The sequence below is a fragment of the Gopherus flavomarginatus genome, chromosome 18 (assembly GCF_025201925.1).
Source record: "Gopherus flavomarginatus isolate rGopFla2 chromosome 18, rGopFla2.mat.asm, whole genome shotgun sequence".
NCBI lineage: Eukaryota > Metazoa > Chordata > Testudines > Testudinidae > Gopherus > Gopherus flavomarginatus.
This window is the reverse complement of record NC_066634.1, coordinates 5,463,025-5,483,116: the sequence shown is the minus strand read 5'-3', so window position 1 is coordinate 5,483,116 and position 20,092 is coordinate 5,463,025. Positions and strand designations below refer to the sequence as shown.

At 59.0% G+C, this 20,092-nt stretch overlaps 1 protein-coding gene across 1 annotated transcript in view; it reads right to left on the bottom strand.

Annotated features, from left to right (window-relative positions):
* Positions 1–4,260: 4,260 nt before the first annotated feature.
* The window catches only part of LOC127036922 (immunoglobulin superfamily member 1-like), a 133,252-nt gene continuing 117,420 nt past the window's right edge, over positions 4,261–20,092 (bottom strand). Inside the window, exons 28-30 of the mRNA XM_050928206.1 lie at positions 6,702–6,983; positions 5,398–5,511; positions 4,261–5,300 (exon numbers count right to left, since the gene is read on the bottom strand). Coding sequence (XP_050784163.1) covers positions 5,137–5,300; positions 5,398–5,511; positions 6,702–6,983 — 560 coding nt within the window. The 3' untranslated portion in view covers positions 4,261–5,136. The remainder of the gene's footprint in view (positions 5,301–5,397; positions 5,512–6,701; positions 6,984–20,092) is intronic.

Here is a 20,092-nt window from a genome sequence, read left to right as displayed (position 1 = left end):
CTCCCTGCCCCATTGACACCCACACCCACCTGCAGCGGGGCTCTCCCTCCCCCGCCTTGCCCCACTCCCTGCCCCATTGACACCCACACCCACCTGGAGCGGGGCTCCCCTTCCCCCTGCCCCACTCCCTGCCCCATTGACACCCACACCCACCTGCAGCGGGGCTCCCCCTCCCCCGCCCTGCCCCACTCCCTGCCCCATTGACACCCACACCCACCTGCAGCGGGGCTCCCCCTCCCCCACCCTGCCCCACTCCCTGCCCCATTGACACCCACACCCACCTGCAGGAGCCGTGCAGCTAATTGGCCGGGGCTCTGCCCCACTCCCTGCCGCATTAACACCCACACCCACCTGCAGCGGGACTCCCCCCCCCACTCACCCCCACCCGCTCCCCCTCCACCGCCCCACTCAGCTCCGGCCCCGGAGTGTGGCTCCTCTGGTAGGGGGAGGGTGGTGCAGAGAGCAGCGAGTGACGGGTTGCGGGGAGATGAGCAGGGGTCGGGGGAGGTCCCAGCACTCAGTGTCCAGTTTTCACAAATTATAAAGTTAGCCGCCCTAGCAGGGCCTGAACGCCCCACAGGAATGGAGTCACCCTCCCCCACCCCCAGGAGTCAGGGAGGTGTCATTATCCCCGTTCTACATGGGGGGAAACCGAGGCACAGACAGATTCACTTTCCTTAGTGAGCTCCCAGGGGCAGGGACTGTCTCTTCACTCTGTGTTTATGCAGCACCTGGCACAATGGGGCCCTGATCATGGTGGGGGCCCTACATGCTCCCCCAGCCCATGGGATCCAGCTCTGTTGAGGCCAGTGTGAACTGAGGCCAGGTCTCCACTAACTGTGTGTGTCTGTTTGTGGGCGCTCGGCCTGAGATCTCCCAAGACTGAGGCTCCCCCACAAGGAAGGACATTTGAAAACCGCGACATGCTCCCATCACACAGAGTCTGTGGCTGCGCCAGGAGCTGGACTAGATCTCCTGGGTCACAGCCCAGCACTGTGTCCACCAAGTCACTGCTTCTCCTGCAGCCCCTGCCTCGTTCAGCCCCGGCCGATGCACTGCCTGGGGCAGGGCCTGGAGAACAGAGGGGATGGGATCACGGGATTAAATAGCGACTCACAGTTCCTACGCACAAGGGGCAACGTTAAAGTAGCCTCCCTGTCCCGAGTCTCCAGGGGCTGCTGCTCCCCCCTGGCTGGGGAACCCCCCAGAGACTCCGTCTGCGCTCCCTGGCCGGGCGTCCCCTCTGCTGGGCCCAGGGCTTGCAGATACCCCTGGGGCCTGGCTGGGTGTGGGGCTGGGAGCGGAGGTGCCGGGCTGGGCCACTCACTTGCTACAATGATCTGCACAGGGTCACTGGGCTCCGAGCAGGCAGTTTCTCCTGTTATGTTGCTATAGTGATAGATGTAGCTGCCCCCGTGTTCCCGTCTGGCGCTGGTGATGGGAAATTCAGCCCCAGAGCCAACAGGGTCTGTGTAAGTCAAATAGTTCCCACCTCCAGCCTTGTAGAGTTGGATCCTCACGTCCAGGTCCTGACGGCGACACCAGATGGTGACGTTCCCCCTGCCGGGGATCACCCCACCGGGGCTGACGGAGATGGAGGGTTTGGGGTAGGACCCCTCTGGATTCACAAACAAACAGGCAGTAAGTGGGGGTGACACAAACCGCGTCCGTTTGATTCAATCCTCTGCCCATCTGTCGCTCCAGCGTTTTATCCCCCGCCCCTCCCTGGGGTGCAGGCCCGGCCCTGCAGCTCATAGCCGGGGTGAGACACAGGAGGGGGGAAAGGAGATTTCCAGTCTCTGATTCCTTCAGTTTTCCAGGGCCAAATCAGCCCTGTCCCCGCTGCAGTCAGGAGTGACTCCGGATTGAACCTAAGGGGCTGAGATCAGAACCCGGCCCTGCCCCCACTGCATTCAGAGAGTGAATTGGGATCTACCTGGTGGGGTTTCTGATCCAAATTCGGGGCCTTTGAGCAAGCGGATACCTGGACAGGCTCCCCCACCAAAAATAAAGTTTGCAAAATCCCCCAGTTGTTCTAACATTTTCCTGCGCACCCCTGGGGCTCAAACTCTGGCTCTGCTCTGTCCCAAACCGCTCTGGGGATTTAGCTCCGCTCTGCACGGTGCTGGCTGCCCCTTTGGGGACAGGATATTCCCAAAGCCGTTCAGGGGATGTTCCGAACGCTGGGTCGGGCTGAGCCTGACCCATGAGCAAAGCAGTGACGCGTGTGTGCAGCAAGCTGAGGGTGAGACACAACGGGGCCTTGCTCCAGTCCCTCTGCGTGTCCACGTCTTACAGCCCTGCTCTACCTGACCTGTTCCCCGGGCTCCTGCCAGCTCCCCGGGCACAGTGCGGGGGCGCTGTGGGGTGGCTGGTGCCTTCACTCTGTATTTCCTGGGGGGCAGAGCTTTGAGTGCAGGTGAATTCACCCTGTGTGGTGCCCAACCCTGTAATGAGTGGGGCGAGGTCTCAGTACCCTCTCCGTGTGTGTAAGGGAGAAGAGGTCTGACAGGATCATCCCACTGGGGGATTGGTGCCCCCCATCCCCCACCCACGTTCCTTGTCCTTAATGTGAAAATTACCCCAGCTGCCCCATTCCCCACAGATACTCACCTCCCAGCACCCGGCTCCGCCCAGCCAGCCAGCACCTGGAAAGGAGACAGGTCGTTAGAGACTAGATCCCAGAGCAACTGGATCCTCCTTGGAGCCACAGCTCAGAGCAGAGAAGGACCCACCCCACAGGGTCCTCCAGAGAGTGACCCCCTCCCATGGAGCGGGGCAGAGATTCCTTCCTGACTTTGCTGGACCCAGCACCCGCCCTGGAGCATGAGGGTGGAGGGACCTGGCCAACCTCCTTCTAAGGGACAGTTGCTGCAGATGCTGTTCTTAGCCCACTGGTGTGGGACACAGACAGGATGGGGGGTTGGAGGGGTTGCGGTTTCTGGCCCCTGTGACAGAGGGAGGGGGGGATACATTTACATCCTGAGTTGTGAAACAAACAGCTGATAATGCCGCGACAGGGGAAGTCTGCCCAGAGCCAGCACTCGCTTGCTGTCTCTGCTACTGCCAGTGAAACTCTGTGTAAACCTGATGCCCCAGCACCAGAGCTGGATTTAGGGGCAGGCGACCGCCTGGGGTGCCGGGCTTGGGGGGCGCAAGGCTCAGAGTGCTGGTTTTGCTGTTAGCAACAAAAGGGAAAATCAAATGTTTGAAGTCAAATGTTTCAGAAGAAAAATTCCAGCGGGAGTTTTTTTCTCTCTCGTTGACCCTGCGCAAGCGTCTATCGAAGAAAGGTTCAGACCAATGAAGCACCATGAAAAGACCTGGGGAGGGTTGTACAACTTTAGTAAGCAGCCGGCAGACAGGAAAACACGGCTGAGCCATTGTACGGACCTTCACCGGGCGCTGACGCATGGGGACTGTTCAGACGTCAATGACAAAGACCTCTGTCAAATCAGACAACGTCCGTCACGTTTTGTCACACGGGACGCGCTCCCCACTCCAAGTTCTCCACCACACGCGTGAGGCAGAGCTGCAGGACACTTCTCCTAATGTGTGAGCAGCTCTGAGGCTTCTGCTCACGCCGCTGGCCACAGTTGTGTGTGGTAAGTGGAGCTTTTCAAAGCTCAGGCTCATTAAAACGTATCTGCGATCGCCGATGACCAATCGGAGATGGACATTGCTGGTTGTTTTATTGCTTGAAAATGCCAATGGCCGGTTTTTGACTCCCTCTCGGATGCTGCACTTCAGTTCACACGGGCAAAGGTGAGAAAAGTGGCTTTTTGAACTAAAGGACCAGGGGTAACATTCTCAGGCTGCCACCTGCTGTAACACGATTTAATGCTGGTTGGGGCACAGGTCAAGTCCTTGACATTTGTGACGGGTTGGATCACAGAAACCTCTTTGGGAACTGACAACATATGTGCCATGACTACTTCTGCCCCTGCTTTCCCTGCCAGTCTGGGACTCCAGCACTCTGTCTTGCTGAGCCAGCCACGCCCGTCTGCTCCAACACAGACCCAGGGTCTGAACCACATGCCCAGAGCTTTAGACTTACCTGAAATCAGCTTATAGAAGAGTTCCTGTCTGTAACACTCAGATGTCCAACTCCCAATGGGGTCTAAACCCCAAATAAATCTGTTTTACTCTGTATAAAGCTTATACAGGGTAAAGTCATAAATTGTTCACCCTCTATAACACTGATAGAGAGATTTGCACAGCTGTTTGCCCCCCCTCCCGGGTATTAATACATACTCTGGGTTAATTACTAAGTAAAAAGTGATTTTACTAAGTACAGAAAGTAGGATTTCAGTGGTTCCAAGTAGTAACAGACAGAACAAAGTGAATTGCTGTGACAAAGTGGGGGATTTTCTTGTTTTTTCCTTATTTTTCCAATGGTTTGCATGCAGAAGGGGTGGGACTCAGTTTCCCTGGGTGTTACTGGTTTAACGAGGTGAGGGGAGAGGGAGTTTGTTGGTACAGAGGACCAGACAGGGAACTTGGGACCCCAGCCAATGGCCTGGAGGATGGAGACCCCAGCAACTGTGGACCTGACAACCCGACGACCCAGCTCAGGAGTCACAGCACAGCACAGCACAGGCCTGGCCTTCCTCAGCACAGCACATCCCAGTCTCCCCTGCATCCAGGTGGGCTCTGCCTGCTCCCCCTCTCCAGCCCAGAGCTGCCCTGCTCCCCAGCTGGGCCTCCAATATCCCAGCCCCAAGACCCTGCCTCTGTCCATTGTCTTCTCTCCAGGTAAACAGGGTCGTAAACTGGGGTCTCCTCTCCCCTCTTCTGTCCTCTGGCCCCTCTGGCTGGAACCGGCTGGTCAGGTCACCGGGGTCCTGTCTTCGCAGCCCATTGTCCTCCCACTGACCGGAACCAGCTGCGATCCCCGAGCTGGGCCTCCGGGTCACCAGGTCACCAGTCACTGGGGTCTCCATTCTCCAGGCCATTGGCCGGGGTCCCAAGTTCCCTCGCTGGTCCTCTGCAACAACAAAACTCCCTCTCCTCTCCCCTTGTTTAAATGAGTAACACGGAGTCCCACCCCCTCTGCATGCAAACCATTGGAAAACCAAGGAAAAAACAAGAAAATCCCCCACTTTGTCACTCAACGTCACACACGGCAGCGGGGGTTCAATCCTGGGGTGCCGCTGTCAGATTGGGAGCTGTTTGGGGGGGATTCTCCAGGGCAGGGGTGTTTGGGGGCAGGGGAGTTTGTGCTGTTGTCTCAGTGCCCCGAGGGGAAGCAGCTCTTCCCCCGGGGAGATTTTCTTCTCCGTAGGGCCGGATCCAGACTCCTGGGGGTGCAGAGAGATGGCGGGTTAGAGGGGCCCATGTCGCCCTGGGCCCAGGCCCTGGGGGAAGCAAGGGGCACAGAGGAGGGGGTCACCTCACCTAGGGCACCCTCCCTTGGACGGCTGTAGTAGGCCTCAGCCAGGATCAGCCCCAGGACGAGCAGGACCCCGGCACCCAGCCCCAGGCGGGCGATGTTGGTGTTGGTGAAATCTGCTGTGGGGGGAAGGGGAACGTCACTCAGCAGCTTGGAAGGGGAGATCAGCAGCTGGCACTGCCCTGGGAGTGGAGCCACCAACCCCCTGTCTGGCAGCTCTGGCCCAGCCCCCCCTCTGGGGATCTCCCAGGCGCTGCAGCTCTGGGGCCTCCCTGGGACCAGACCCCCTCAGGGAGGCCACTTCCTGATGTCCTGGGGGCTGAGCCTCAGCTTCCCCGGTGAAGGGGGTTCCCAGGTGCCCCCCGAGACACCCAGCACCCCAGGACCAGGCCAGGGAATGGGGCCAATCAGAGCCTCAGGGTCACAGCCCCCCAGAACAGGGAACCACCCCATCTCCCTGTCCCCCATAGGACCCCTCTGTCCACTCTCACAGGTGCCTCTACCCCGAGGTATCTCGGCTGCTGACAAAGACAGCCAGGCAGTGCACGCAGGGGGAGGCTGGCACGTTACCCACTGTCCCCCCACACTCGGGCGGTCCCCAGGGCTCTGGGAACCAGGGCGCAGACAGAGGCAGCAGAACATCTATTGGGAGGAGGGTCAGGGTGTCCCCTGAGACCCCGGGGTTGGGGGGGAAGCAAGAACAGAGGGAATTCTGGGTAATGCTCACTTCTATTGCCAGGGGGATGTCATGTGGCCCAAGAGGGGTGGGGTGGGGGTTGTCCCAGGACACTGGCATTCAGCTGGGCCCAATTTCACAGCCCAGCCCCTCAGATTCTGCCCTTCCCCTGGGATCCCCCAGCAAATTCCAGGCCGTGACCTGCAGAGCAGGAGACATTGGGGGAGCTGGGGGTCTGAGGCTGCGCCTCCTCCAACCAGCCCCAACCACCCCTGAGCACCATGACTTGTTTCCACAGCAATTGCGCCCCCACCTGGGCCCAATCTCGTCTATGGGTCCCAAAAACGGGAGCAACCCAGGGGAACATCCCCCTGGGAAAGGCCCCTTCTCTGCAGCTCCCCCTGGGGGCAGGGACCATCCCTCCCTCTGCCCTGAATCTACAGTGGCTGCTGCTCCCCGCTGGCTGGGGAACCCCCCAGTGACTCCATCCCAGATCCACGACACTGTGTCCCCTCTGCCGGGCCCAGGGCTCAGGGCAGACCCTGGTTCTGAGCGTCCCATCAGTGCAGAGACCCCATGTGGGTCCGGCTGGGGGTGGGGCTGGGAGCCGGGACACTGAGTCAGACCCTTTACCTGTTGCAATGATCTTGACGGGGTCACTGAGCTCTGAGGAGACGAAGGGCTCCGACTGGGGCCGGTAGCTGCAGCTGTAGTTGCCTCCGTGCTGCCGGCCCACGGTGGGGATGTGGAACTCGGCTGTGTCCCCAGCACGGTCCATGCGTCGCTGCGGGTTCAGGTCTCCAGCCTTGTAGAGGAAGAACCTCACGTCCCGGCGCTGCCCCTGACACCGGATGGTGGCATCTGCCCGTGGGGCAGTGAGGTTCAGAGAGATGGAGGGTCTGGGTAAGCTGGGATCTGCGCACAGGAGACCGACACTGAGAACCAGACCCGGGCACCCACCCAGCCCTGGCTGGCCCCGACCACAAGTAGATCCAGGGGCCCAGTGAGAGAGATTCTCTCCCGGATCCCAGAGTTCCCCCCACCCAGAATCCAGGCCCGGCGAGTTGGGCTCCCACCCCACAGACACTGAGTCACAGCTTCCTAGTGCTTGGGATCCTCATATGCCGTGTGTGGCCCCTGCCTCATCCACTGCCCTGCACAGAGTGACTCACGGGCTGGTCTCTGGCAGGGTCTGAGCCCCACACAGAAAAGGAGTCAGCCCCCCGGGAGGCAGGGAGGGGTCATTATCCCCGTTCTACACAGGAGGCAACTGAGGCACAACCAGATTCACTTTCCTCAGTGAGTTCCCAGGGACAGGGGCTGTCTCTTCACTCTGTTTTTATGCAGCATCTGGCACAACGGGGCCCTGATCATGGCGGGGGACCTACATGCTCCCCCAAAACAAGGGATCCAGCACTATTGAGGTCAACGTTTGCAGACGTCTCCACTAACTGTGGATGTCTCGGTTTGTGGGCACTCGGCCTGAGATCCCCCAAGATTGACACCCCTCCAACAAGAAAGGGCACTTTTGAAAACTGTGATGTGCTCCCGTCACATAGAGTCTGTGGCTGCGCCAGGAGCTGGGCCAGATTTCCTGGGTCCCAGCCCAGCGCCGTGTCCACCAAGCCACCGCTCCTCTTGCAGCCCCTGCCTCGTTCAGCCCAGGCCAGGGCACTGCCTGGAGCAGGGCCTGGAGAACAGAGCGGATGGGATCATGGGATTAAATAGCGACTTACGGTTCTTATGCACAAGGGGCAGCGTTAAAGTAGCCTCCCTGCCCCAAGTCTCCAGGGGCTGCTGCTCCCCCCTGGCTGGGGAACCCTGTGACTCCGTCCCTGCTCCACGGCCGGACGTCCCCTCTGCTGCATCAGGGCTCAGGGCAGAGCCTGGCTCTGAGCGTCCTATTGGCACCGAGCCCCATGAGGGTCTGGCTGGGGGTGGGGCTGGGAATGGGGATGCTGAGCCGGGCCCCTCACCTCTGACCACCAGCTCCACGGGGTCGCTGGGGTACGACACAGCAGACGGCTCCGATTGGTTACGATAGGAGCAGGTGTAGTTCCCGCCATCCTCCCGGCTCACGTTGTTGAAGTGAAACAGAGCGAGATCGTCCGAATTCACACTTTGGACTTGGCTTCCCTCTTTATTCAGCACAAACTGCAGGCCCTGGTGCTGGCTGCAACACTGGACAGTCACGGCTGCCCCCAGGGAGACCCCCCAGCTGGGGCTCAGCAGGGAGATGCTGGGTTTGGGGTAGCTGGGCTCTGCAGTGGGAAGCAGACAGGCCGTGAGACACGGGCCCCGTCGCTCACTTCTGGGGCCCGTCCTCACCACACGGCCTCAGTGGTGGGTCAGACCCTGCGGCCCTGGGGACAGGCTCCTGGATGCCTTTCCACAGGGGCCAGAGTTTCCTCTGAGCCCTGGGCTAACAGCATGAGACACGGAGCAACTCCAGCCCCTGGGGGCCCAGAGCTCTGCTCCCCGGCGGGTGACAGGCCAGGCCAGTCTCCAGGGTCCATTCACTCCCTGGCTTCTCTGCTGGGAGGGCTGGGAGCCAGGACTCCTGGGTTCTGTCCCCGGCTCTGGGAGGGGAGTGGGGTCTCGTGGGGAGAGCAGGGAGAATGGGGGCCAGGACTCCTGGGTTCTGTGCACAGCACCACCACCAAGTCGTAGGGAACTGTGCAAGTCTCTACTATACACTGAGGTTTATAACTTTCAGCTCCGTCCATCATCCTGTAAGTGATGTGTTGCCTGGGAAAGGATCCCCCTAGTCTGCACCTCCCCCTGGGGGCAGGGATCCCCCCTTCCTCTGTCCCAAATCTCCAGTGGCTGCTTCTCCCCCCGGCTGGGAACACCACAATGTCTCCATCCCCACTCCCCAGCCAGGCGTCCCCTCTGCTGGGCCCAGGGCTTTACGCAGAAAGAACTCCGTGTCCGGGTACAAACCCTCCCCTGAGTGCCACCACCCTGCTGGGGCTCACCCAGATTGTGGGTTTGGGAAATTCTCACCCTGATGTCAAGAAAAGATAGGAGTTAAACAGGGGAGACACCCCACTCCTGCCTCCCTCCTGCCCCAATTAACTCCATCTGTCATTCAGTCTCTCTAGGAGTGTATTCCCTACCAGGGTTGGCACTGCCTGACCATGATGCTCGGGGGCAGCTGGTTCACCCAGACGTTATTCAGGACACGGTTGCATAAGAGATCACCTGGCCCCGCCAGCCCCCCCTGAGGCTAGCCAGGGAGCCTGACCAGTGGGCCCCCTGCAGCTCTGCCCCCCACCCTGGGGTTGGAAATAGCATCTGTGACCACAGACCGTAGGAGTCGCACATGATTCACCTTTCCTCAGGCCAGGGAACGGGGGGCTGCGAGTGCAGGGGAGGGAGCTGTTGGGGGGTGGATCTGGGATTGGGGGCAGATCTGGGGGGTTCTCCCTATGGCTGCACTGACCAAGAACATTTCGGTTACCCCAAGGGGGATCTAGAGGCCAGAGACAGGCCCTGTTAGTGTTTGTTCGAGCTGAAATAACCGGCCCCGATCCTCACAGCCTGGTGGGGGCAGAAGTTTGAACCCGGTGGATGGTTCCAATCCCAGCTGCTTTGCCAGAATCCGGGAGCCAGATTCGGCTCCTAGCTACACCATGGGTGCGCTGGGGGCACAGAAGAACGGGGCCAGGTCTGAGCTCACAGGGGCAGTTTGGGTTGAGTTTTGGGGAAGGTTCAGGGCTCAGTTCCTCTTTTCCCCACCCCAGGCATCTTCCCCCGTCCTCGATGTTACCGTCCTCCCCACAGACTGATACTCACCTCCCCACACCCCACTGTGCCCAGCCAGCCAGCAGCCTGGAGAGGAGACAGCATGTTAGTGACCAGATCCCAGAGCAGCTGGGTCCTACACCCTGGTCTCAGACCCCCACCCCCCACATGGGCACACACCCTGGTCTCAGATCCTCCCCCCACCACCCTCGAAGGACACCAGCCCTGGCTGTCTCCGATACTCACCAAGGAGGAGGAGGACGGTCAGAGCAGACACCATGATGGGGCAGTGGGGGCTCCTCAGAGCTGCCACCCACACCCCGGTGCTGAGCTCCACCCAGCCTGAGGCCCGAGTGCGAGGGGAATGAGGAACTGCGCCGGGGGCTGCAGCCCCAGGAAGACCGTGATGCACTCAGCCCCTTTCTTCCCCATCAGCTGGTTTCTCTGCAATCTGCAGCCCAAATCTACTGCGGTCAGAGCAAAGCCAGCTCCCTGCAATGCCCAGCAAACCACTTCCCCTCCTGCAGCTGGGCTCCCAGCCCCACAGACACCGAGCCTCAGCTCCTTAGTTCTTGGGACTGTATATACCCGTGGCTGGCCCCTACCTTGTTCATTTTATCTGGTCTGGCCTGGACACTGAGAGACTCACAGGCTGGTCTCTGATGCCCGGCACCGCAGGGCCTGAGTGCCACATAGCAAGGAGTCAACCTGCCGTCCCCCCTGGGTTCTGTGCACAGCACCACCACTGACTTGTAGGGCATGGTGGAAGTCTAACTATACATTGAGGTTTATAACCTTCAGCTCCCCCCCATCACCCCCTAACCGATGTGTTGTCTGAGAAAGGCCCCCCTGTTCTGCAGCTCCCCCTGGGGGCAGGGATCCCCCCTTCCTCTGCCCCAAATCTCCAGTGGCTGCTGCTCCCCCCTGGCTGGGGAACCCCCCAGTGACTCCGTCCCCACTCCCCGGCCAGGCGTCTCCTCTGCTGGGCCCAGGGCTCAGGACAGGAACTGACTCTGAGTATCCCATCGGTGCAGAGATCTCCTGTAGGTCTAGTTGGGTGCGGGGCTGGGAGCCGGGGTGCTGAGCCGAGCCCCTCACCTGCTACAATTATCTCGACAGGGATGCTCAGATACGACCAGTGACTCTGATCCATTATGGAGTGATATTCACAGGGGTAGCTCCCTCCATCTTCCCGGCTGACACTGGGGATGGGAAATTCAGCCACGGTCCCATCAGGTACCAGCCACACCTGCAGGGTCGGGTGTCCAGTGTGACGAACTGGGAATGTTCTTAATGTTGCTCTAAATACTGTGTTGGTGCCTCAGTGTCCCCTCGGCAGTTCTTAATATCTAGGTGGTGGAATCAGGGTGTGTGATTGCTACAGAGCAAGGGGCCAGTGCACCTAAATGCCTGGCACTCTGTCTACTAGCAACTGATGGCCTGGCCCCTTCTCTGCAAAGGTGTCAACTGAAGGTGTTGGAGACAAAGGGATCAGGTGACCTCCTGGCCTGGGAAAGGAGCTGAGCAGAGAGGAGGGGCTGAAGGGGTTGTTAGTCTGGAGCTGGCTGGGGTCAAGGAGTGAAGTGCAGATGTGGGGGGTCTGGTTCACTGCCCCCCAGAATGGACCCGGCCGAGGGGTCCCGTTCACTGTATCTACAAGCTCTGTTTTAGACCCTGTTCCTGTCATCGAATAAACCTCTGTTTTACTGGCTGGCTGAGAATCACGTCTGACTGCAAAGTGGGGGTGCAGGACCTGGTGGATTCCCCAGGACCCCACTGAGGCGGGCTCGCTGTGGGAAGCGCACGGAGGGGCAGAGGATGCTGAATGCTCCAAGGAGAGACCCAGGAGGTGAAGCCGTGTGAGCTTCTTGCCCTGAACAAGTCTGCTCCAAGGGAGAGGAGGCTCCTCAAAGTCCTGTCTGGCTTGGTGGGGAGCAGTTCCAGAGCATCGCCCGGTGACTCCGTGACAACTGGTGGCAGCGGTGGGATGTACTGCACCCCGTGAATGGCGCTTCTTGCAGTAAGTGACCGGGGAGCAGTAAAACAAAGGAGGGATAATGAGGACCAGGTGTGCATCAGGTACCAGCCACACCTGCAGGTTCGGGTGTCCAGCTTTACGCAGAACGAACTCCATGCCCGGGTACTGACCCTCACAGCGGATGGTGATGCTTCCCCTGAGCACCGCCACCCTGCTGGAGCTCCCCCAGATGGTGAGTTTGCACAATTCATGCCCTACTTTCAACAAGAGACAGGAGTTAAACAGGGGAGACACAGCCTCCCCCCCACCTCCCCTCCTCCCCAATTCAGTCCATCTGTCTTTCAGCCTCTCTAGGAGTCTGTCCCCTACCAGGGTTGGCACTGGCTGCCCATAGGGCTCAGGGACAGGGGGTTCACCCAGACATAGCTATGACAAAGTGGGGGATTTTCTTGTGTTTGCCTTGGTTTTCCAATGGTTTGCATGCAGGGCGGGTGGGACTCAGTGTCCCCGGGTGTTACTGGTTTAACGAGATGATGGGAGAGGGAGTATGTTTCCCGGAGAGGGAACTTGGGACCCCGGCCGACGGCCTGGAGGGTGGATACCCCAGCGACTGGGGACCTGATGACTAGAGGACCCAGCTCAGGAGTCACAGCCGGTTCTGGCCGGTGGGAGGACAATGGGCTATGAAGAGAGGACTCCAGTGATCTGACTAGCCGGTTCCAGCCAGAGGGGGCCGAGGACAGAAGAGGGGAGAGGAGGCCCAGGGGACCCTGTTTACCTGCAGAGAAGACAATGGACAGAGGCAGGGCCTGGGGGAGGTGATCTCAGATGCCCAGCTGGGAAGCAGGGGGGCTCTGGGCTGGAGAGGGGGAGCAGGCAGAGCCCACCTGGATGCAGGGAGACTGGGATGTGCTGTGCTGGGGGAAGCCAGGCCTGAGGCTTTGAGAGTTTCCTGTGCTGGGTTCAACGCTCAATAAACCCTCCTGTTTTACGCTGGCTCAGAGTCGCTTCTGTCTACAGAACAGGGTCGCATCATCCCCCTTGCTCTGGCCCAGCTTCCCAGGAATCTTAAACCACCTCTGCCGTGACTCAGCATCATCGCTACTGTCAGTCCCAGGGAAGGGGGTTTGTGGCTGGGGCCGGTGCCAGCTCGGCAGCCCCTGGGCCCTGACTCCTTTGTGCGTCCCCAATGCAGGGGGCAGCTGGGGGAGCATCCCCTGGGAAAGGCCCCTGCTCTGCAGCTCCCCCTGGGGGCAGGGATCCCCCCTTCCTCTGCCCTGAACCCCCAGGAGCTGCTGCTCCCCCCAGGTTGGGGAACCCCCCAGTGACACTGTCCCTGCTCCCCGGCCAGTCCAGTCCTAGGGCTCTGGGCAGAGTCTGGCTCTGAGCATCCTATCAGGTGCCAAACTTCTGAGGGTGCAGCTGGGAGCGGAGATACCGAGCTGGGCCCCTCACCTGCTACCACCAGCTCCACGGGGTCACTGGGGTCCGACACGGCGAATGGCTCTGATTTGCTGTGATGGGAGCAGCTGTAGCTAAGGTGGGAAATGACGTCCCTCTTTATTCAGCATGAATGGCACATCCCGGCGCTGCCCCCAACACTGGATGGTCACGGCTGCCCCCAGGGAGACCCCTCGCTGGGGCTCAGCAGGGAGATGCTGGGTTTGGGGTAGTTGGGCTCTGCAGTGGGGAGCAGACAGGCCGTGAGACACAGGCCCCATCACTCACTCCTGGGGCCCATCCTCACCACGCGGCCTCAGTGCGGGATTGTCACGGACTCACAGATCCTGCCCGCTCTTGGCCCCGTGCGGTCCGTGGGGGGACCCCCCTTCAGTACAACAGCCCTTCTTGGGGGTCCACCCTCTCTTGGGGGTTAAGCCCCTCCGCCTCCTTGAGCCACACCTCTCTGAGCCTTAGCATGTCTGTTTCTCGGCACGGGCCCCTCAGGGAGTCCACTCGCTCTGGACCCCTGGGGCCTCCAGCCCCCGAAGGGGATGATGCAACCCTGTTCTCTAGCCCGGAGCGACTCTCAGCCAGTGTAAAACAGGAGGGTTTATTGAGTGTTGAACCCAGCACAGGAAACTCTCAGGGTCTCAGGCCTGGCCTCCCTCAGCACAGCACATCCCAGTCTCCCCTGCATCCAGGTGGGCTCTGCCTGCTCCCCCTCTCCAGCCTAGAGCCCCCCTGCTTCCCAGCTGGACATCTGAGATCACCTCCACCTAGTCCTACCTCCATCCATTGTCTTCTATGCAGGCAAACAGGATCGTAAACCAGGTCCCCTGGGCCTCCTCTCCTCTCTTCTGTCCTCTGGCCCCTCTGGCCAGAACCAGCTGGTTAGGTCACGGGTCCTCTCTTTGCAGCCCATTGTCCTCCCACTGGCCAGAACCGGCTTCGGCTCCTGAGCTGGGCCTTCAGGCCACCAGGTCACCAGTTGCTGGGGTCTCCATCCTCCAGGCCATTGGTCGGGGTCCCAAGTTTCCTCTCCGGTCCTCGGTAACAACAAACTCCCTCTCCTCTCACCTTGTTAAACCAGTAACACCCTGGGAAACTGAGTCCCACCCCCTCTGCATGCAAACCATTGGAAAAGCAAGGAAAAACCAAGACAATCCCTCACTTCCGTCACACCATTTAGCCCAGTATCCTGTCCTCTGACAGTGACCAATGCCAGGTGCCTCAGAGGGAATGAGCAGAACAGGGAATCATCAAGTGATCCATCGCCTGGTGCCTATTCCCAGCTTCTGGCAAACAGGCTAGGGACACTCAGAGCATGGTGTTGCATCCCTCCCCATCCTGGCTAATAGCCACCGATGGACCTAACCTCCACTAACTTATCGAGATCTTTTTTTAATCCTGTTATAGTTTTGGCCTTCACAGCGTCCCCTGGCAACAAGTTCCGTGGGTTGAGTTTAGGTTGCATGCAGAAGTTCTTTTTGGTTTTTTTTAAGATCTGCTGCCTATTAATTTCCTTGGGTGACCACTCGTTCTTGTGTTATGTGAAGGAGTAAATAACATTTCCTTATTCACTTACTTCACACCAGTCATGATTTTATAGACCTCTATCATATCTCCCCTTAGTCGTTGTCACAGAGTCCCCTGGCGATGCTCTGGACCTGCTCCCCACAAAGCCAGTCCGGACTTTGGGGAGCCTCCTCTCCCTTGGAGCAGACTGTTTTCAGGACAAGAAGCTCACACACCTTCACCTCCTGGGTCTCTCCTTGGAGCATTCAGCATCCTCTGCCCCTCCGTGCGCTTCGCACAGCGAGCCCGCCCCAGCGGGGTCCTGGGGAAGCCACTGGGTCCTGCACCCTCACTTTGCACTCAGACGTGACTCTCAGCCAGCCAGTAACACAGAGGTTTATTTGATGACAGGAACACGGTCTAAAACAGAGCTTGTAGGTACAAAGAACCGGACCCCTCGGCCGGGTCAGTTCTGGGTGGCAGTGAGCCAGACCCCCCCCACGTCTGCACTTCACTCCTTGTCCCCAGCCAGCTCCAGACTGAAAACCCCCTCCAGCCCCTCCTCCTCTGCTCTGTTCCTTTCCCGGGCCAGGAGGTCACCTGATCTCTTTGTCTCCAACACCTTCAGCTGGCACCTTTGCAGGGGAGGGGCCCAGGCCATCAGTTGCTAGTAGACAGCGTGCCAGGCATTTAGGTGCACTGGCCCTTTGCTCTGCAGCAATCACACACCCTGATCCCACCACCTAGATACTTAAGAACTGCAGATGGGACACTGAGGCACCAACACCGTATTCAGAGAAAACATTACGAACATTCCCAGTTCGTCCCAGTCATTTTAATCTCTCCTCCTGTTTCATGCCCCTAATCATTTTAGTTGCCCATCTCTGTACCTTTCCAATTCCAATATATCTTTTTTGGGATGGGGTGACCGGGTCTGCAAGCAATGTTCAAGATGTGAGTGCACCGTGGATTTATATAGGGGCTCTATGATATTTTCTGTCCTGTTATCTGTCCCTTTCCTAATGGTTCTTAACCTTCTGTTCCGCTTTTTCGCTGCCGCTGCACACTGAGTGGATGCGAACCGTCACGTCAGAGAACCATCCACAATGCCTCCAATCTCTCTTTCTTGAGTGGTAACAGCTATTTTAGACCCCATGATTTTGTATGTAGAGCTGAGATTATGCTTTCCAATGTGCATTACTTTGCATTGATCAACACTGAATTTCATCCGCCTTTTTGTTGCCCAGTCTGGATGAGCCTGACTCACCCCTGCAGCGCCTCCTGCTGGTTATCCTGGGAATAAGCTCAATCCAGACCAGAGCGCCCTCTGCAGGCCAGTGATCTGCCTTCCAGCTACTGGCCCCCCATGTCCCTCCCAGGACGCCGGTGCCAATCACCGTCAAAGCCAATTTTAGAAGTACTTAATGAGGCTGTTAAGAATGCTGGAGACACACCACAGTTTGTGTGAACAAACATGAGTTTATGAGTTTGTCAATTTAACAAAAAAATTGATATCTACCGGGCTTGTTATCCCAAGGGGAGTCTCTGTCGTGCTTCAAACCAAACGCACTGCTTCCGGTAGAATAAACAAACAGATTTATTAATTACAAAAGATGGATTTTCAGTGATTATAAATCAAAACACAAGAAGTCAGATTTGGTCAAATGAAATAAAAGTAAAAAGCATTCTAAGCTGATTTTAACACTTTCAGTGCCCTTACAAACTTAGATGCATCTCACCCCAGGCTGCCTGGTTGCCCTTTCCCAGGTTCTCCCCTCCAATCAGTGCTTCAGTTGCTTGGTGGTGGTGTCTGTAGATGGAGGTGGAAGAGAGAGGAAGAGCCTGGCAAACGTCTCTCCCTCTTACCAAGTCCTTTCTTCCCTCTTGGCTGTGCCCCCCTTCAGGGTCAGGTGAGCATTACCTCATCCCAAACTGACCAAGGGAAGGGGGTGACTCGCTGGAGAGTCCAACAGATCCTTTGTTGCTGCCTCGGCCAGTGTCCTTTGTTCCTGTGAGGCTGGGCTGGGTTTGTCCCACACATGCCCTGATGAGGTGTGAACTGCCCCTCTGCTTCTGCAGTTTTTGCCTGGGCTTGTTTTAAGCCATGAAGACACATTTTCAGCCTCATAACTATATACATGAAATTACAACCTCTAACATCACTATCACAACAATGCTCAGTGTATCAGGAGCCTTCCAAGGACACTCGACATGACAAACTTTGCATTGGATCCCACACAATCATATTATGAGGATGAACATGGGGGTGCTGGGTGTTCCCTGGAGGTACAGTGTCACAGGCGGGGAATATCAGGCTCAGGGGGGCTCTTTAAGCAGGAGTTAAGGGAAACGGAGGCAATGGGGAGACAGCCGATGTCTGAGTGCCCAGGGGCAGGCGGACGTGGGTCAGTTGTGTCTCTCCAGGCCGATCTGTGGGTCCAAAGGCTGCAGGGGCCAGGATCTCAGTAGGAGGGGAGCATCTCATGCAGGGCCCCTGATCTCGGGAGGGGAGGGAGAGGAGCATATCGCGCAGGGGCCAGGATGGTGGAGCTTATGGGACTCCTCAGCACACCGCTGAACGGCAACAAACCTTTGTTCACTGGAAAACAGCCCCCCTCCACCCTCTGTAGGAGGGATTCAGAACTGCCCAGCTCTGTGTCCTAGCCCCTGCACTGCTCCCAGCAAGTGATGATTCCCACGTAGCCCCAGGGGTCCTTGTGGGGAAGTCCCAAGGGAGGGATTAGCTGTAGGGCTCTCCCTGTGCCCATGTTGTCTGGCCCGGGGTCCCAAGGAGGGGAACATTGGGGTCAGACAATCTCTCGTATGGGCATCGCCCAGGGATCACTTCCTCTTTGCCCCACTCCCCCATGGCGATGGATCCCCCAGCACAGTGGGGAAGGGACGACTCCATGGAGGGGATGTAAACAGCTGGAGCCAATTGGTCACAGGCACCAGACCCTTCTACAGCTTCACCCAGAGTCAGGCCGTGAACCCCGGGGTCCTGCCCAACCAATGCCCCTCCCCAGAGGGGCTGCAACCCAGCACTGGGCGAGGGGTCCCTGTATAACCAATGACCCACTCCAGACGTGGCCTCTTCCCAGTGCCGGCTGAGGGGTCCCTGTATAACCAGCCCCCACACCCCACCCCATCTGCCCCAGGTGTTACATACATTCCTGGCATGGGGGGCTGTGGGGTGCCCAGGTTGGGGTGGTTTGTGATTCCGTGTTTATTACAAATCTGGAGATTAACAGGATGCAAAATAACATAAATAGCTTGGCGCATCCCCTCCTGGTGCTGAGCCCCTCACACCGGCCCCTACATGTGGGCCTGGGCAGGGCAGGGGAATAGCAGCTCAATGAAAAGGGGCTGCAGCAGTGGTAGGGCAGCGTCCCCCCTAATTCTTCCCTAGATGCAGAGTTCTCAGGGCTGGTGCTGCAGGAGGGTGAGTCTGTGAGCCCCTGAGGGCCGGCGCACCATGGCTGCGGGGGGCTATCACTGTGGGATCCCCCGGCTCACGTTGATCGCAGCGTACATGCTGGGCTGGGTGGGCTTGGGGGCAGCGGCCGGGCCCCCCTGCTTGGCCTGCAGCGTCAGGCCATCCAGCTCAGCGTAGGTGAGTCCATCGGCATCGGGCTCCTGGGGCTGGGAGGGGAGAGAGTCACTGGGGTGTGTATGTGTGTGTGAATCCACCAACACACACACACACACACACACACACAGCTGGTGATCCCGTAAGCCCACCCCCTATCCCAGCAACCCAGCCCCCACCGCAAACCACTGAGTGTGCCAGGAAAGGCTGGGGGTCGGGGGTTAAGGTGTGAGGGGGCTTCTGGGGCTCATGTGGGTCACGGTTCGGGGTCAGGCCCCATGGGGGAACAGGGGACACTTACCAAGGTCTGCAGCTCTTTCCCTTCATCGATGGAGGCGTCTGCGGAACAGAGACACCCGCTGAGCTGCACCCCCAGCTGGCCCAGAGCAGAATCCCACACCCAGGTCTGACCCCCCAATCCATCCATAGAGCTCAGAGCCTGGCACAGCCACCGCCCCAGCCTACAGCATGGGCCAGGGTCATTAGCCCCGTGTTACAGAGAGGAAAACTGAGGCACAGAGATGTCTGGGGGGTTACAGCTGGGGCGGGGGGCTGGGAGTCAGAACTCCTGTGCTGTCACCTTGGCTTGGGAGGGGAGTAGGGACTAGCGGTTAGAGCAGGGGGCCGGGAGCCAGGAGTGGATGCGGAACTAGAGCGGGAAGGGAGGTTGGCCCCAGGGAGCTCCTGGGAGTCCAACACACTCAGCTGACACCAGCTACCTCTGGGGCCCTCTCCTTAGTCCCTCCCAGCAGCAGCTGTAAATCAGACCCTGTCTCATGTGGGTGGAGCCCCCACAAGCCCCTTCCCTCCCCAGCGGGCCTGCCCCACCCTGGTACCACCTTGGGTGTGCTACTCACAGGTGGAGTCTTGCTGAGCTGGCGCCTTTAATGCTCCCACAGGGATGGTGCTAAAAGAGAAAATTCCCTTGTAAACGTCATATCCCCCCATCCATGGGGAGACTCCCCAACACACCCAGAGAGCCCCCCATCCTGCCTCACACTGAACACAGTTCCATAAGCCTCCTGCTCCAACCCCCAGACCCCACCCCACCTCGCTCTAACCACTAGACCCCACTCTCCTCCCCAAGGTGGGACAGAACCCAGGAGCCCTGTGACCCAGGCAGGTTGATCAGGAGGGGGAGGATCCAGGTTCCTACCTGCTCGGTCTCGGTGCGGCTCCTTTTCCTGCAGAGGGACACAAACCAGAATCCCCCATGAGCCGATCGGGATCCCCCGGTACCAGCACCCGGCCACTCACCCCCACAGGGCAGCAGGGATGGAGGGCAGCGCAACACCAGAGCATGCACTAGGGGGAGGGGCAGATTAACTCGGTGGGCTTTTCCTGTCCCCAATCCTCCCTCATTAGTGACTCATTATAACGAACCTGATCCATAGGTTGGCTCCCCTGGCACCCCACGTACCAGAGAGGCACGGTGCCGATGGCTCTTTATACAGGGACCCCTCAGCCGGTGCCGAGACGCGGCTCCTCTGGGATGGGAGTGTGGGACAGCTGTGTGTGTAGTGTACAGGGATTACCCAGACAGCAGAACCCCCTGCTGAGCCCCCCCTCCTTGGCTTCCCGGGCACAGTCCCCCATCCCAGCTGTGACCTCATCCCGCCCTGCTTAGCAGCAGGTTTAACCCTTCCCTCGCTGGGCGGGGCACTCACTGGCCCGGGTTTTTCTGAAGCAGACGAAGGCCACGAGGAGGAGGAGAAGCAGGAGGAGGCCGACGGCTCCCGCGCTTGCCCCGGC